Raw genomic sequence first — 18,671 nt, 5'->3', positions numbered from 1 at the left:
TTCAGATTAGTATTTTTCTTTTCTTTGGATAAATACCCAGTGGTGGAATGCTGGATTGTATGGTGTTTCTATTTTTAACTTTTTGAGAAACGTACATACGGTTTCCCATCGTGGCTGCACCACTGTGTATGAGGGTTCCCTTTTCTCCACATCCTCACAAACACTTGTTTTTGTTTTTCTTTTGGATAATAGCCAATCTTAAGGATGTGAGGTGATATCTCATTGTGGTTTTGATCTGCATTTCTCTGATAATTAGTGATGTTGAACAACTTTTCTTGTGTCTGTTGGCCATCTGGATGTCTTCTTTGCAAAAAATGTTCAAATCCTCTTCCCATTTTTTAATTAGATTTTTTTTTGGTATTAAGTTGTGTAAGTTCTTTATATATTTTGGATATCAACCCCTTATTGGATGTATGATTTGCAAATATCTTCTCCCATTCAGTAGGTTGCCTTTTCATTTTATTGTTTCCTTTGCTGAAACAAAAGCTTTTTAGTCTGATGTAGGCCCATTTGTTTATTTTGGCTTTTGTTGTCCTTGCCTGAAGAAACTGGTCCAAAAAAAATATTGATGAGACTGATGTCAAAGAGCTTACTGCCTATGGTTTCTTCTAGGAGTTTTATAGTTTCAGGTCTTACATCCAAGTCTTCAATTCATTTTGAGTTTATTTGTGCGTATGGTGCAAGAAAATGGTTTAGTTTTACTCTCCTGAATGTAGCTTTCCAGTTTTCCCCACACCATTTCTTGAAAAGACTGTCTTTTCCTATTATATTCTTGCCTCCTTTGTCATAGATTAATTGACCATATATATGCGGGGGTTTTTCTGGGCTCTCTGTTTTATTCCGTTGATCTATATGTCTGTTTTCATGTTAGTACCATACTGTTTTTATTGCTATAGCTTTGTAGTATGGTTTGAAGTCAGGGAGTGTGAGACCTCCAGCTTTGTTCTTTCTCAAGATTGCTTTGGCTATTTGGTGTCTTTTGTAGTTCCATATGAAATTTAGGATTCCTTGTTCTAGTTCTGGGGTAAATGCCAGTGGTATTTTGATAGGGATTGCACTGAATCTATAGATTGCTTAGGATAGTAAGGACATTTTAACAGTATTCTTCCAGTCCATAAGCATGTAATGTCTTTTCCATTTATTTGTGTCTATTTTCTGGGTTTTTTGTTTTTGTTTTCTTTTTTGATAATAGCCATTCTAATGGGTATAAAGCAGTATCTCACTATGCTTTTGATTTGTATTTCCCTAATGATTGGTGATGTTGAGCATTTTTTCATGTGCTTATTGGCTATTTCTGTATCTTTGGAGAAATGTCTATTCAAGTTTTTTGCTCATTTTTGAATTGGGTCTTTGTTGTTGTAGGAGTACTTTATATATTTTGAACACCAATCTCTTATATATGACTTTGCATTTATTTTCTTCCATTTTGTGATTGTCTTTTTACTTTGTTTGATAATGTCCTTTGATGCACAAAAATTTTTAATTATGATGGAAGTTCAATTTTTGTTGGACTATTTTGTCATTGCCTGTGTTTTTGGTGTCGTATGCAAGAAGTCATTGCCAAATCCAGTGTCATGAAGCTTCCTCCCTGTTTTCTTTTAAGAATTTTAGAATTTTAGCTCTTAACATTTAGGTCTTTGATCCATTTTTAGTTAACTTTTGTGTAGGGTGTAAGGTTAGGGTTCATCTTTTGCTATGGATATTCATTTTCCCCAGCACCATTTATTGAAAAGACTGCTTTTTCCCATTGAACAGTCTTGGCACCCTTATTGAAAATCATTGACTGCATATCTGAGGGCTAATTTATGGGCTGTCTGTTCCACTGCCCAGTATGCCTGTCCTTATGCCAGTACCAAATTGTTTTAATTACTGTAGCTTTAGTAAGTTTTGCAATCAAGTAGTGGGAGTCCTCCAACTTTATTTTTCTTCTTCAAGGTTGTTTTGTCTATTTGGGGTCCCTTGAGATTCCAAATGAATTTTAGGATGAGTTGAAACTCAGACCTTTAATATTTTTATATTTTATGTAAGTATTTTCATTTATTAGACTGTAATAACACAGCTTTTTTGAGGTCAAATTTAGTACCGTGAGGAGTTATATTTATTCCCCCACCTGTTCAAAACTTGTTGAAAGTAATGGTAATACTTAAGTTCTTACCTAAGTTGAGTGTGTCTTAAAATGATAGAAGACAAAATATATCTGGGTACTTTTTCAACATTTATTGAACCCTTACAGTGTTGTGTTTTTGTAATATTAATATACATAATTTCGAATGCTACATATTTTATATATGAATAGAGAATTTTAAGTCATTTGATCAAAGTCACACAGTGGCTGAACTGAGGTCTGGACCCAGAGAGTGTGACTACTATGTATTTACCTAAGTGTTACCACAACTTGGGTTACTAGTGTTATTGAGCTAATGCATGTTAACATAATAAATAAGTACTCAGGAGAAATTAGCTGCTAATGTCATTTTTACTATCAGCTCACCCAAGCACTAACTTTATCACATCTGGGTATAAGGTATTTCTTCCTATCCTGCCCAGTAGGGCTGATTTGTTGCTTAGTAACCTTATTGCTGTCATTAGCACTGCAAGTTGCTTAACAGTTGGAGCTGGCTTTTAGAGTTGATATTGTAGGAAAGTCTTTCTGATAATTTGTTTAGATCTTAAGTGTATGACTAAACAAAACTTGAACAACTCCCTACGTTTTTTCCATGTAAATGTATACCAGTAGATGAAATAGCCTAACTCAGGTGATAGATGTTGATATTCTTGAAATAATTTTTTAGGCCCTTCAAAATTCACACTAGAACTTAGTTTCTTTTTAACTTTTAAAAATGCATATTACCCTTCTAGGTAATGAAATTGAATCTGTTTCTAAACTTTGAAAATATGGTAGCTAAATAATTAATGACAACTTTGGGAACCTTTCATTTCTCACCATTTTAAAAGGAACAATCACAAGTATGGCAGTTTTGACTGGCAGTTTCAGAATTATTTAGCTCTATTTAGCATTTCTCTTTGCTATTTATTTTACATTTTGTATTTTGTTAAAAGACTGAACTGTATACAGCACAACAATACAAACGGTTCAATAACTTCATGTATTTTTCTAGAAATAGATAATTGTATTACTGGTATGTTGCTTTGAAAGTTATGAATGTAGGCTGAAATAAAGCAATTACTTTAATTCCAGCACATTCCACAGGACCGTTTTCAGCCTGAATGTGAACAGTTGCATTCCTACCCAGCACCCAAAATTACTTAAGCCAGTCCTTAAAAACTTCTTGTATCTAAATTAGGTATTAGATTTTAAAATGTAAAAAAAGAATACTATGCAGTTTTAGAGCTGGAAGACATTCCATGTATTTATTCACATTGAACGGATCTTCTGAATATTTTAGTTGAAAACCAAGTCCTAGAAAGATGAAAGGACAAGCTCAGACTCTTGGCAGATTAACTGGCTTGCCCAAGGGCATCCGCGTAAGTAAGGCACGAGAACAGAGACTGGTGTCCAGGTGGCCACTTGTTCATTTAATTTAAAAACTTTATCATCATGGAGTTAAGATTCTGCAAACATGGTTTTTCATATGAGCCATCTTAAGGATGGAAAATATATGAAACTTTTTTCTTCTCTGAACACACGGAAAGTATTTGCATTTGAGATTTGAATAGAGAGCAGTTCCAAAGTGTTTTTACGTCAGCAAGGATATTCTATTAGAAATGTTTATTTGGACGAGTAATAAGTGGAATTTGGTTGATCCTAATAGCTGGGTGGTTGGTGTGCGTTTTTTCCCCCAGGTGTTGCTCTGTTGCCTTTTGTGGATGAGCGAAGGCTGCGAGCTGCTCTAGAAGAGGTATACCCAGACCTCACTCCAGAAGAGAGTAAGAATTGTACTTCCACTTGGTTTCAACATTGAGTCTGTATCATACAGACTTTACATTTCCCTATGAAATTAGACTCTTTTTTTCCATGTCAAATTTCACATAAAGGGGGCATAAACCATAGGTTTTTACTTCTTCGTAAGAAAAATCAACTTTGCTTCTTAAAATGTATTATCCAGATTGAATAGTAAATACAATTTTTTTTTTAACTTCAAGTGTTTGTTAGATTTATTAAAAAGCAGCACTTTAAGGGGTGTCTGGGTGGCTCAGTTAAGCGTCTGACTCTTGATCTCAGCTCAGGTTTTGGTCTCGGCGTTGTGAGTTCAGATCCCACATTGGGCTCCATGCTGGGTGTGGAATCTACTTTAAAAAAAAAAAAAAAAAGCAACATTTCGAGAATATCCATTGACTTTCTGATCTTTTTTTTTTTTTTTAAGATTTATTTATTTTAAAGAACGTAAGCATGCATGAGTGGGGGGAGGGGAGGGGAGGAGAGAGAGGGAGAGAGAAAATCCTCAAGCAGGCTCTGCCTTGAGTGCGGAGCCCAACATGGGGCTCAATTCCAGGACCCTGAGATCGTGACCTGAGCCGAAATGCAATCAGCCACTTAACTGACTGAGCCACCCAAGTACCTGCCCCTTGGCTTTTTGATTCTTATATGACATGCACACACAGAAATATTTTACCGTGCTGGGAGTGTATTAATTGCCTCCTTCTCCCTTCTTCCCTTCATCCCTTCTAAATAACAGTAACTTTGTTTAAAAAGTTATGTTGAAACAAAGGCATTTACTCTTAGATTGCTAACCTGAAATGTTATTTTGTACAAAGAATGACATTTAAAATACTGACAGTTAAAAGTATTGGGAAATTGCAAAGCTAGACTCAATTGGAAAATTTATTTAACACCAGTATAATAAACCTATAGAAATAATTTCTCTGTCAGCCATCCTTAGAATAGTTTTTGTTATGAGATAGTATAATTTGTTTGGGTTTGCTCAGGAAATGGTTATATATTTCTTACAGTAAGAAATTGAGTTCTGTATAAATTACTTTGTCCCTTATCTTATAATACTATATTCAGATACTGTTTTAATGATAATTTTTTCTGATAGTCTTTGATCTTTGAAACCTTATTGTCAAACTTGTTTTTCTTCTACAGAGACCTCACAAGTTTAGGTCTGTCACTTTTACATTATTTTTTGTAGACCTTATACTTAAGTTTTTAAATTTTAGATGTTTTTATTTTATTCTCATAAAAGTTGCTCTTGCAGATATAATTGTTTGATCTTTATTCTTTCCTTATTTTCCCCCCAGCTAAAAGAAACAGTCTTGGAGGTGACGTCTTATTTGTGGGGAAACATCACCCACTCCATGACTTCATTTTAGAACTCTACCAGACAGGTTCCACAGAGGTATGGTCTCTTTTTCCATCATAAAATGCTTTTAGACAGTATAATTATTTGGTTAATTCATCAGAAAAACCTTTGTTAAATGTTGATAAAATAGAAACAAGTGGGGCACCTGGGTGGCTCAGTCAGTTAAGCATCTGCCTTCATCTCAGGTCATGATCCCGGGGTCCTGGGATTGAGTCCCGTGTCCTGCTCCCTGCTCAGTGGGGAGTCTGCTTCTCCCTCTGCCCCTTACCCCAGCTCATGTGCGCACGTGCTCGCTCTCTCTCAAAAATAAATAAATAAAATCTTAAAAAAAAAAAAAAAGGAACAAGTGTACCATTTTAATCTTTAAAAACCATTTAAAAAGTGTATAATTTTGTGGCATTAAATCTATGTACAGTGTTGTGTAGCCATCACCATTATCTATTTGCAGAACTTACTTATCTTCCCAAACAGAAACTGGTTATCCCTTAAACAATACATCTCCATTCTCCTCTCCCCTTACTTCTGGTAACCTGTCTTCTACTTTCTGTCTCTGAATTTTCCTCTTCTTTGTAAATGGAATAAATGGAATCCTATAATATTTGTCCTCTTTTGTCTGACTTATTTTACTTAGCATAATGTTTTCAAGGTTCATCCATGTTGTAGCATGTATCAGGGCTTCCTTCCTTTTATGGCCATAGTGTGTATATACGACATTTTCTTTATCCATTCATCTGTTGATGGAACTTGGGTTGTTTCCTCCTCCTGGCTTTTAAGAATAATGCTACTATGAACATTGGTGTACACGTATATGTGTGAGTCCCTGCTTTCCTTTCTTTTGGGTTTATGATCAGGAATGCATTTTTCCACAGCCAGTGGATGTACCACCTGAACTATGTCATGGGATTCAAGGAAAGTTTTCTTTGGTTGAAGAAGCTGTTCTTCCAGATCAGTAAGCATTCATTTGTGCACATTGGGGTGACTGGGAGGGAGTTTAACTAGCATTTTTTCCTTGTTGCCTAAATGTTTTATTTTCTGGTAATAGTGAGAAAACAAAACAACAGAAAACCTGCTAGACTATAAAAAAGACTTGGGGTCAGAGCGCACCTCTTCAGCCTAGTAGCTGTGTCACTGTGTTCAGGGAGCCCTCGGGGTCCCTAAAGCCCTTACAGGGGATCCATGAGGTCAAAGCTATTTTCATAATAATACTAAGTTGCTATATTATTTGCTTTTCTCATTCTCTTTCTCTCTTGAGTGTACAGTGGAGTTTTCCAGAAGCTGAATGTAGTGTGATAGCTATCTCAAGAGATTGAATCAGAAGCAGATAAGAGAATCCAGCTATTAAGATAGATATTAAGCCAGATATTAAAGAAATTTTCAAAAATGTAAGACAATGACACTTCTCTTTTTTTTGCTTTGTAAAATAGTTTTTCATAAAAAATGTTATTTATGTTAACATGTAATAGGTTTATTACTGTTACCTTTAAATAAGTATTTTAGAAATTTCTTAGCTTTAATTTTTATTAGGTAAATATTGATAGGCATAACCAACATAACCAGAAGCTCTTTGAGGTCCTTGATTTTTAGGAATGTTTTAAAGTGGTTCTGAGATCAGAGTTTGGGAATTGCCGGTCAATTGTATCTTCCTCTTTTGTAGATAATATTGGGTGGTTTTCCAAAGTGATTACACTATTTTGTAATCTCAGTGGCAGTTTGTGAGAGATCTTGTTGCTCTACATTCTTGCAAACCCTTGGAATTGATTGTCATGACCTTAATTTTTGTCAATTTAGTGGATGCTTATTGGCACTCTGTGGCTTACAGTTGCATTTCTCTGATTACTAATGAAATGGAATGCCATATGGTATATTTATTAACCATTTACCATTTGGTTTTCCTCATTTATCAAGTCTCTTTTTATTCTTCTGTTCAGTTATATGTTACCCCCCTGTGCCCTTTTTTGGTTTGTTTGTATCCTTTATAAATTCTGATATGAGCCGTTTGCCCATAATAGTTTTCTGTTAAGGAGATTACAAACAAGGAAGACAGGGTCCTTTTTTAAAGATATAATTGGTTATGTCATTTTTGTTGGTATATTTTAATGATTTCTCTTTCCTAAAGCAACATCTTAATTCCACTTATCCAAAAGGTTACAACTTACTCTCTTCTTTCTCTTTAGAATAGTGTGTTCTCCTGTCCCCATGTTACGGGATCTGACACAGAATACTGCAATCAGGTAAGTCTTCCAAAATTCATGTCGTTTGACCAAAACACAGCTCTGAACTTGCAAATAAGTTTAAGAAGACCTTTGAATCACAAGGAAATGGCAGCTATTATTCCACTAGTGCTTTGAGATTGGAGAGTCCCTGTGTTGCAGACCTCAGAACACGGCCTCTTGACTTTAAATTATGTATATTGTTAAGGTTACTGATTTAACAAGCTTGCTTCTCTGCCTTCTGGTTTCCCCTGACAACCTCTAATTCTTCCCGGATTAGGAAAGTGGGAGGTAGAAAGTAGGAGTTTCTAGGAGTAGTTTACTTTGTAGGAGCAAACAGACCTCTTCACCCCAGAGGCCCACACAGCTTCTCTGTGTTATAACAGATTATTTTCATTATATTTACAGGTGTGGCCCTGCAAGTTGAAAAACAAAACTATTACATACTTTATTTTGGTTAAGTTGAGTAGAATGAATTTGTGGAAATGTTTACCAATAATTATTATAAACTAAAATTATATCAAGGGCTAATTTCTGCTACCTGGAAAATGTACTTGTATTTCATTTCTTTTCTTTTTTTTTTTTAGTATTTTTTTTATTAACATATAATATATTATTTGTTTCAGGGGTACAGGTCTGTGATTCATCAGTCTTACAAAATACACAGCATTCACCACAACACACGCCCTCCCCAGTGTCCAACACCCAGCCACCCCATCCCTCCCACCCCCCTGTATTTCATTTCTTGCATGATGACAACATTCCATATGTATAAAATATAATGTGACTGTTTAGAATAAAAACCAACACGCTACTCATTTGCTTAATTCTTGTATGTAATTATTAATCTTGATGGCAGGATTTATGTTACCTTTTTCTTTAGTCTGTAGGCAAGACTAAGGCAAACACATCCTAGTAATTCAAGGATTTTGTAAAAGCCTGCTTGGGAAGGCTGTTACTGAATCCTTTTTTCCCAGTCATTCTTATTATTTCTCTTACTCTTGGGAAGTATTTTAGATTTTATTTAGATTTATCATTGTAAAGTGTAAGCATGTTCATTTTCCTATCCTTAATGGATTTAGATAGCAACTGTCACTTTAGAAGGGCTTTTATTTAAAGAAAACTGTCATGAATTTGGAAAATCTTTCTGGATTAGTTGCTTTTATTTATCTTTACACACATTTTTAATTTATCTTTACATGTAATTTGTTCTGGCTCTTTGTCTTTGAGCTCTTCTGTTAAGGGTGGGGTTTAGAATTGTGAGCCAAGCTCTTGCACCCATCACGAACAGTCTGGTTCAGGCACATCCAGTGTGGACACTGTATTAACCGGTGGAGTCTCTGCCTTGCAGCGGTGCTTCAGGCCAGTTAATCCCACCAGTTCTGTCTTTGGATTGTCACATGCTTGCTTGTGCTCCTCAGTTTTTCTGCCTATTTTCAGGGGCCTTTCTGCCCAGCCCTCTAAGAAGTAGTTAATTCTACTTAATTTTCTAATTAGGATAGAAAGACTTGTCCAAGGGAAAAATTACAAAATTGACAAGTCCTTTAGCTTCTGTTTGTATGGTGGTGTTATTGTTGGCTGGTTGGTTCTGAGTCTGAAGAGGCTTTTGATATTATTTGGTATCCATTGTGTTCATAAGATTATTAAACTTATAAGACACATCCCAGATCTAGGTGCATATTCAGGTATACGTTGAAAATAACTTCATAATAAAATTGATTTGAGTTAACCTAGAGATTTGTGAAAGACCATGTTAACTTTTACCTTATGAGCTAATTTTCAGTGTTTCCTCTGAGGGGTAATGAGGTTGATCCAGTTGATTGCCGTTTTTGTGTGTTTGTTTGGGGGCTTGTTTTTCATCCCAATGTTGTGTTTGCTTTATAAATGAAAATCTGAGAGTGCAGGCTCTGGTGCCAGTTGCTGGTCATTTCTATTTTGACTCCTGTCGTTTTTTTCCCTTCTCTGTTTGGATGCATCCAGTATTCCATCCTGTATTTGAAAAGTTGTTTCTTCAAGTTGAGTTTAGGTGGGTTTTTCCCATCACATAGGTCTTACCTGTAGTGTTAAAAAGGCATATGATAGAGGTTATTGAAGTGTTTAAGTTCCTAGAAGGAAAAATACAGGCAGCTGTGACCTAGGAGATCTTTTTTTTCTCCCAATTCTGATTCCATAAATCAGTCAACATATTAGTAGCTTAACTTTGAATAGAACAGAGCTGTCTCCCGTATTTTTCCTCATCCCACTCTTCACCATTGTAATTTGCTTGGACGTAATATCTTTAGACTAATTCTTTGTTAAGTTTAAATGTAGGGGTGCCTGGGTGGCTCAGTCAGGTAAGTGTCTGCCTTTGGCTCAGGTCATGATTCCAGGTAGGCTCCCTGCTCAGCAGGGAGTCTCCTTCTCTTTCTCCCTCTGCTCCTCCCCCTGCTTGTGCTCTTCCCTGCCCTCAAATAAATAAATAAAATCTTTAAAAAAAAAAACAACTTTAAATATATAAAACCTCATATGATTTTAAAATTAAAGAGAAGTTATCTTCCCACTGCAGGGGCACAATTTTCTCTTCATCTGGAGGAGTAGACACACACACACACGTACCATACACCTTTGTTTTACCTCAGACTCAGTGTTCCAGACCTTTGTCCAGTGCTTCTCACCAGTTCTCCTTGTTGATCTCCCGTTTCTGTCCCTCACCATCCTGTTGCCCAGACTTAAATTCTGCTCTCTTACACTGTATGCTTTGGCTTCTCATTCTACCTTAATCCCTATATATACACCACTAGTTCTGGATTTTCTTTTTCCCAGTTTTTTATATCTGGCTCTTCCCAGTGAGCGGGTATTTTGTAGTGATTTTTTTTTTTTCCCTTCATTTTGTAGTTTCTTCTCCTGATTACTGTAATGATCTCCCAGCTAATTTATTTGATTCCACCTTCCCACTGAATCTACTGGCATACACTGTGAGGCTTATCTTTGTTAAACACTACCGCTCCTCAGAAATCTTTGCTCTGTAGTGTCAGTGGAATTACACTTCGTTGCTTTTTCAAGGCCTGTCATGGTTTGGCAGAGCCATAGCTCTGTGCCTGAATCCCCACAGTTCCTCAAGGACACCTGCCTCCTCCTTCAACCCAGGCTCTTCTCATCAGTATCCCATTGATCTCTGTGCCTTCCTTCCATTGTTTGGAATGTTCGTTCCTTTGTAGCCTGTCTTTCATAGCTTTTCTTCTCTTCTGAAATGTCGTCTGGAATTTTATAATCTTATATGTTATTTTTATCAGTAGCATTTTAAGTTTTTTGGGGTGTTTTGTTTGTTTTTCCTCATAACACCTGGCATAGTTCTAAACCTGTGTAAAAGCCCAGGTGTTCATAGTGTTCATAGTGTCAAAGCCCAGTGTTTGCCAGCATCTTCCAGGAGCCCTTATTCCTTCAGAGGAGCGTTTCTCAGATTTTCTGTGAATCAGGCAAGGGGTAGAATGTTTTTTCTCTTCAAGGAGCTTTTTTAAACGTAACCGTTACTGTAGTATCTGTAAGACTCGTGGTTGGCAAGCAGATAACTTGAAATCAGAAGCCTAGAAGAAGAGGAATACATACAGTCAGTCACAGACTTGATGGTGAAAGCTCTTGGGAGGGTTTAATTTCCACCGCTGGGTTAACTTATTCTGATAGAATGTCTGAAAAGACATCTTAAGTCCTATAAACTCTTTAAGTGCTTTAAAATGTCAAGTATATGAATCACGAAGTTTTTCTTACAAGAACAGTTTGCATTAGTATGCTGATTTAGCATTAATTAAGGAATATATCAGGGAAAGGTAGAGTAAAAATATGTAACTTGATATTTGGAGTTTTCTGCTTTGTGAAGTGTGCTAGCACTCAAACAGTAATAGTACTTAAAATAGCATTTCTAAGGATAATTCTTACAGTGAATTGAGTTGGAAAGGGATGTTGTACATTCCATTCCTTTTCTGTTGAGACTTTGCTATAGTATTTTTTTCTTACTAATGGTGTCCATAAAGTGCTACTTGTAATACAAATAAAAGCACTGCTCAGTTTTATTTTCAACCATGCTTAGGTTTACAGTTTTTATATTTTGTCCTTAGTGTGTTTGTGATGACAATTAGGTGATTAAAATAATAGGGAAGTTCCCTACCAAGGGACAGGTCCATTATGCTACTCCTGGGTGGGCTGGTCTGGTAGATAGAAGCCCAGGCTGGGTAAGTCAGCCCTGTGCCACCTGGAAGAAGTGGTGGAAAATGCTTGTGTTTACAGAATTAGATGAAGCAGTATACATCTAAGCATAGTTCTCTTACCTCACAGGGGCCACCTGTTGAATCTATAAGCTGTTCTGTTAACTCATTTCCTCCCTGAAGGTGCTTCTGTCTTTTTTTTTTTTTTTTAAAGATTTTTAAAATTTATTTGACAGAGAGAATGAGAGAGGGAACACAGGCAGGGGGAGTGGGAGAGGGAGAAGCAGGCTTCCCACTGAGCAGGGAGCCCGATGCGGGGCTCGATCCCAGGACTCTGGGATCATGACCTGAGCCAAAGGCATACGCTTAACAACTGAGCCACCCTGGCGCCCCTGGAGGTGCTTCTGTCTTATCTCGGTGTTACTGCTTTCCCTCCCCTGACGTGCTCCACAGTAAGCTCTTTTGTTTCTGGTGGTAGAAATTTGCCAAAGAGTAATCCGTTTTTCTTCTTTATTACTTCTAGTTTTATTATAATTCTGTTACTTTAGTTTCTCTGTTTATAAGAATTTTAATTACATAAACCTGAAAAAAATGAAGGAACTTTGAAAGCTTGGATCTCAGTAAAGTTCCCCTTTGGGACTAATGGGCTCCTGCCTGGTTTATGTATTTCAGTTTTTGGAGAGGTTTGTTTAAGTTGTGGCTGGTGTTTCACGTTGGAAAAGTATAGTTGAGTTGTGCTTTTCTTTTGTTCTTTATTTTCTAAAAATATAATAGTTCTTAGTATATATTTTTGGGAACAAATTACTAAAAAAAAACTCTCAACCAGTGAAAGCTTAACTCATTTTAGGAGAGAATAAGTCTTCAAATTGTTCTCAAAGATCCAAGGGAAAAGAATGCTTTAATCTTTGAGATCAAAAATAGTATCGCTTGTCCCTTCAGTAGGGACCTCCAAGCTTATTTTTAGATGCTCCTTTTTTGTCTCCTAATGGTTTGTTCCCTAAGAAGTATATAGATCACTCTGTTGAGTTTAGTTCTGAGGGTAAGTAGGGGAGATGTTGGAGATTTTTTCCCTATTATCTTGGAAATTTTTTCCCTTTCAGAACATGAGCATGAATGATGGAATTTTTAAAGCAGTTTTATTGAGGAACAATTGGCAGTAAACTGCACATATTTCATAAATAAATGGGTTTTTTCAAACACTGGTTTCAGCTGTCTTATTATGTCTCTTGTAACCATTGTCCTTCTGGAGAGATTATCCCTGTGAACCTGGGGTTATCTCTTCTGCCTGGGAACTAATTACCTTGGCTGTTTCCTTCATTTAGTTTCCATCTTTCTGTACATGACTTGCAGATTTTCATCTCAAGCCCTATTGGAATGTGATCTTCATTCCAGTTCCAGCCCTGCCATTTCTTTTGCCTGCCCAGCATTCCCACCTCCAGCGCATATTGAAGGCCCTTACCTAGACTGTGTCGATGATCTTCTTTTGGTTCTCTCCCTCTGCTCTCTTACACACTGCTGCCAGGAGGTTCTTTTTGAATTGCATTCTTGATCGCATTTACTTCCTCACTGACTGACTACCTGAAGTGATTTAATGTTGTGGTCAGAACAGGCCCTCAATGACATTAACCCAGTTTGATCAGCCTGTGTTCCTGCTCACTTCTGTTCATAAACTTGCTCGCTCTAATCTAGCTCTTCTCAACTGAGGTCCCACTTGGGAGTTAAGGCTTGAGAACTTGGGGTGCCTGGGTAGCTTGGTTGAGCAACCAACTCTTGATCTCGGCTCAGATCTTGATTTCAGGGTCGTAAGTTCGACTCCTATGTTGGGCTCCATACCCAAACTCCATGCCCAGCTCCACTTAAATTAATTTAAAAAAAAAAAAAAAAAGGCCTGGGTGCCTGGGTGGCTCAGTCGATTTGAGTGTGTCTGCCTTCGGCTCAGGTCAGGATCCTGGAATCCCAGGATCGGTTCCTGCATCGGGCTCCCTGCTCCACAAGGAGTCTGCTTCTCCCTCTGACCCTTCCTCCTCTTGTGCTCTCTCTCCCTCTCAAATAAATAAAATCTTTAAATAAATAACAAATTTTTTTAAAAAGGCCTGAGAACTTCAAGCATTCATTGCATGTAACCAGTCGGTTTGTGTCCTGCTCCTTTAGAATGGGACTAGTTATGTGTCTTTCTTAGGAGAATTGAGGATGTAATCACTCAGATCATTTGTATAAGGCTCACTTCTCTCCCAGATCCCTATTGAGAAGGCTACTCCAATTAAACTGAGCTATTCTTTGGTTCTAGAACCCCTTTCCATGTCTTGGTTACATTTATTTCCTCTCCCATTCTGTAACCAGTCCTGTCCCACTTTATATCATGGCCTCTTGGATGGATGATGGTTTCCTTGGTCCCAGGTGAAAGAATCCTCTTCCCTCTCCCCCATACACACATGCTTTTATCCCACGTTCACAAAGACATGTGTGGAAGGTATGTACACACACATGCTTTGACTCAGCATCTTTTCTGTGTCTATTGTTGTCTTTTCCTCTTTCTTATGAAAATGTTATTAAATATTTCCCATTTCCTTTATCAGAAGGGGAGGCAAGCTTAATACCTGGCCAGTATTTGTACCCCCATGCCCACCCTGAGACTGTTTATGCCGTGGGAACTCTTAAAGTTTGTTTGGTAAACTGCTGAAAAGCCCTGCTAACACAAAGATAACTGTTTTGAGACATTCTAGTTGCACGTCTTGCTTTATTACTGATTTTCTCTCTTTGTATCTGAAGGCCCTAATGAACCCCTATACTTAACTACCATTTTCTCTGTCACCCTTTTAAACCTGTGACACTGCCCTAAGCCACTTTGCCCAGTAGAGAACATTTGAGATAAAGACGGTTGCCAGTGAAGAGTGAGTTGTAAGAGGAATGGATTCAGTAAATGAAGTATTGTTCAGCTGCTCTTGAGATCATTTTTATTATAAATGAAGTTATTTTTGTGTACTTAAAATATACAGTTAAATCCCAGTGCAATGAAAATAGGCCCTAATAATTTAAAGTGGCAGTATTTGAAGACAAAAAAGTTAGCTATCTAAAATGTCAACCACTTCAATAAAACCTTAAATAAAACAGTTTTCAATTGCAATCATGGAGGAATTTTAGAAAATATTTAAAAAGCACAAAGAAGGAAAGGAGACAGTTATACAGAGAATATCACTGATAACTTTTTGATGAATATATGTCTAGTCTGTTTTATATGTATTTTCCCTATGTCGGTTGGTATTCTATTACTATATTTTTTGAAATGTCAATTGAGGATTCCATTTTTAGGGAGAACCATAGTTTCTTTAACCAGTTCACTATTAGTCATACACTTAGGTTTTAGTTTTTCAGCATGAATACAAATGTCGTGAGCATCCTTAGGTATAAACTTGGTACAGATCCAGAGTCCTAGAAAGAGGCATTGCTATATCAAAAGGAAAACTTAAATGGACACACAAACCCCACCAGAAAGGAAGCTTGATCCAGCTTATACTCAACAGTCTGAGTGTACAGACTTATAAAATAAGCCTTCTGTGTAGTTTTCAAATTGTGACTGTTCCTGATACAGGAGAAACATTAAGAGAGCATGATATAGGGCTCCAACTGGGAAATTTAATGTTTTTTTCCCCATAGATTATTTGTGTTCACTTTCTGATTTTGCAAGTGTTTCTAGTAGTGTTTGCATCTTTTGTTTCTTGCAACAAGAACTAATTTTCCCTAAGATGCTGGAGGGTAAGTCTTTGCCCCATACGAAACAAAATGGAAGGTGGTTTTTTTTTTAATTTATTTTTTGTTGTTGTAAACCTCTTCCACCTCTCTCCAGTATCCTGTTGGAATTTCTTGAGATTTGAAGCAGTGTCTGTTTCTTCTCTCTGATCACCCACAGTTAGTTAGAGCATGGCTTTTCCCACAGAGAAAATTACATGAAGCCTGTGTACTAGGAATTAGCGGCAGTTTGGTGAAAAAGATATTTAGCTATTTGGTGAAATTTTTGGAGAAGACTTTTGGAATTTTAGTTATTCTTTTTAAACATGAAATGTACCTCAGTTTACCTAATAGTTGAGCCAAGGTAACATAATAAAGTCATTAAATTGTATGTTGCTCTCTTCTAGTATTAATTTTAAAGACCCACAGTTTGCTGAAGACTACATTTTTAAAGCTGTAATGCTTCCAGGAGCAAGGTAACAATAATGTGGCTATAAAATATGAACTATGTAGTTTTATTTTGTATGAACAATGTTTATCCCAGTACTAAATACTGTATTTTCAAATGGTCAGAAAACCAGCACCAGTACTGAAACCTAGTGACTGGGAAAAGTCCAGCAATGGACGGCAGTGGAAGCCCCAGCTTGGCTTTAATCGGGACCGGCGGCCTGTCCACCTGGATCAGGCTGCATTCAGGACTTTGGGGTGAGTGGTAGGTTGCTATACTTTGTGTGTTTTGCTTTTTCTGAATCATTCACAAGGATTCAGTCAGTATTTATGCTACAAATATTTAAGAGACCATTAAATGAAACTATTTGGCAAATATTTTAATGACTTTGATACTGTTATGCTCTTCATTTTTAAAATTCACTTCTGTTTCTTTGTGTTATGCTTTATGTGTTGTTTGAGAATTCTGTTATTTTCTCTTAAAAGGTTCTCCTATCTTTCTGATAGATCTTTCAAAGGAATAAAACATTCTCTTTACCTTCCAGAAAGTTTTAGCTGAATTAATGTATGGCAGAATCTGTTTAAAGTGTTAATCAGTACATTACAATATATGATACATAATACATAGCAAGTACAAAATACAATATATGATCAGTACATGAAGATAACTCTTAACTTTGATCCATATTCCTACTTCTTGGAATTTATCTTGAGAAAATAATTTTAGAGGAGCATAAAGTTATATGCCTAAATCTATAGTGCTTTGTTACCAATAATAGTAGTACTAAATGAGAGGAATGGTTTGGTTTAATAAAATAAGAGATGTCACCTGGTAAAGTACGCTATAGGTATACATACTATAATTATGAAGACTATGAAAAATATAGGGAAATGTTGGATAGAATTGAAAACAGCAAGGTATGGAGCAGAAGTATAGTGATAGCAACAGCATGGGTTGTTGAGGGCAAAACTGAAATATGATACAAAAAAGAAAAGTAGACTCTTTACATGAAGTAATTAATTACTACTTAAGTAATTATCAATTAAGAATCTTGGTGTGGCAATAAATATACGCTATCACCCTTACCATTGGTACTGTTTTGAACTTTGTTAATCATAAATCTTTTAAGTTTGTATTATCTTAATCAGATCTAGTAGTAAAGAGACAACTACTAGCATTTATTTACTTTATATCAGCTGTGATGTGATGGGTCTGTATAAATTTTTTTCTGGTTGGTGGGGTCTTTTTATAGCCATGTTATGCCAAGAGGCTCAGGGGCTGGCATTTACGGCAACGCTGCACCACCACCTGCAACTTACCAGGGGAACTTATACAGGCCACTGTTGAGAGGACAAGCCCAGATTCCAAAACTTATGTCAAGTAAGTTTTTACAAATTGATTATTTGACATGCTAAGTTAAATATTACAACAAAGGTTGGTTTCTAATCTCATTGCTAAAAAGATATATTTTATCAGGGCAGAGATAGTGGACTTAAAAACATATAATTTAGAAGAATTATAAGAGAATGTAAAGTCTTTCAGATACTTTTATCTTCGCTGTATATAGTTAATTGAATAATATGAATTGGATTTCTTATTTTCATCTATAAATCTGCTACAGTGAACATATGCAGAAGGAGGTGTGTGGAGTGAATTGCTGTTTATTCTATTAATACAAGTATTGGGGCAGTTAAATCAGGTGCAGTAGATGCAGAATTGCAACCTCTTAATCAGTTGAAAGACAACAGTATCCCTTTCATGATGCACATTGTAGCTCAGGACTACTTAAGATAAAGCCAGCCATTGCTTTAGGGAGGAATGCTCCTTTAATTCTGTGGTTCTATGAAAATCTTGGCCTTTCCCTGACCCCTTGTAACCTGTTTTGTGGATAGAAGTAGTTCAGAAATGTTACCCATTGAAAATAATTACATGGCATTTGGATTACAATGGAAAAGGAGAAGAGTTAAATGTTAGACTTTTCATAGATATTGTATTCATTTTAAATTGTGTCCCCATTTTGTTATTTTTTGAGTTCTATGGCTGTGTTCAAGTCATGTGCCAGGTTTTCAAAACCATCTTCTTCATAAAGCCTTTGCTTCTCCATTCCTGGTTATCTGGTTGCTACCCAACCAAACCAGGACAGCATGGCGGGTGGGGGAGACACAACACGTGACTGTGGCAAGATGCTAAACATTTGTTAAATCTAAGTGTTATTTTATTAAGTGTCTTTCTGATTGTTGGAAATATTTCATGCAAATTAAATTAACAAAAACAGAGGGGGCTTTTCTGAGAAAGCTTTTTAAACCAAAGTTGTAGTTGTCAAAAAAAAAAATACCAGATTAATGTGAAGATTGTTGGGAAGTATTTACCCTATGTGCCTACCACTGTTTTCATGTTAATAAGTTACAAACCTTTTTTTTTTTTTTTAACAACCTGAAGCCCACCAGATTTTCTTGGTACAATACCCAGGAAGAAATGTGTTCTGAAAGTCTCATTCTCTTTCAGAGCCCTCTCTTTTCACTGTATTCTGTCTGTCTGTCTCAGTTTCTGTCTTTATCTCTTTGGCTTTATGACATTGAATGGAACATTATTAAGACTCCATGAGAACTATGGAGTTCAGCGGTATTTATTCTATTTAGTGAAACACAGAAAAGGGCACAGAGTTTAATGGGCCTTGTGGGGATCTGCTTGGTGCAGTAGTTTACTTAGCTGCTTTCCCCCCGAGATTAAGCAAATAACATTTCTGAGTATTTCCATATATATAATATCAAGCCATGCCACATACAACAAAGTCTAACGACTTTGAAAGAGCTACCTGTGCCCTGACATTTTACTAGTAAATGGT

At 36.5% G+C, this 18,671-nt stretch overlaps 1 protein-coding gene across 2 annotated transcripts in view; it reads left to right on the top strand.

The window, feature by feature from the left end:
- Window positions 1–18,671, top strand: part of XRN2 (5'-3' exoribonuclease 2) — an 87,610-nt gene that overhangs the window by 53,289 nt on the left and 15,650 nt on the right. For both annotated transcript variants that reach the window (XM_078056856.1, XM_036091486.2), the window contains 7 exons: window positions 3,805–3,888; window positions 5,203–5,300; window positions 6,134–6,213; window positions 7,439–7,495; window positions 15,786–15,854; window positions 15,952–16,083; window positions 17,079–17,206. In XM_078056856.1, the coding sequence (XP_077912982.1) occupies window positions 3,805–3,888; window positions 5,203–5,300; window positions 6,134–6,213; window positions 7,439–7,495; window positions 15,786–15,854; window positions 15,952–16,083; window positions 17,079–17,206 (648 nt within the window). The remainder of the gene's footprint in view (window positions 1–3,804; window positions 3,889–5,202; window positions 5,301–6,133; window positions 6,214–7,438; window positions 7,496–15,785; window positions 15,855–15,951; window positions 16,084–17,078; window positions 17,207–18,671) is intronic.

Source organism: Halichoerus grypus, chromosome 10 (assembly GCF_964656455.1).
Source record: "Halichoerus grypus chromosome 10, mHalGry1.hap1.1, whole genome shotgun sequence".
Taxonomy (NCBI): Eukaryota; Metazoa; Chordata; class Mammalia; order Carnivora; family Phocidae; genus Halichoerus; species Halichoerus grypus.
Note: the sequence above shows the minus strand (reverse complement) of the source record. Positions and strands in the feature narration are given on the sequence as shown.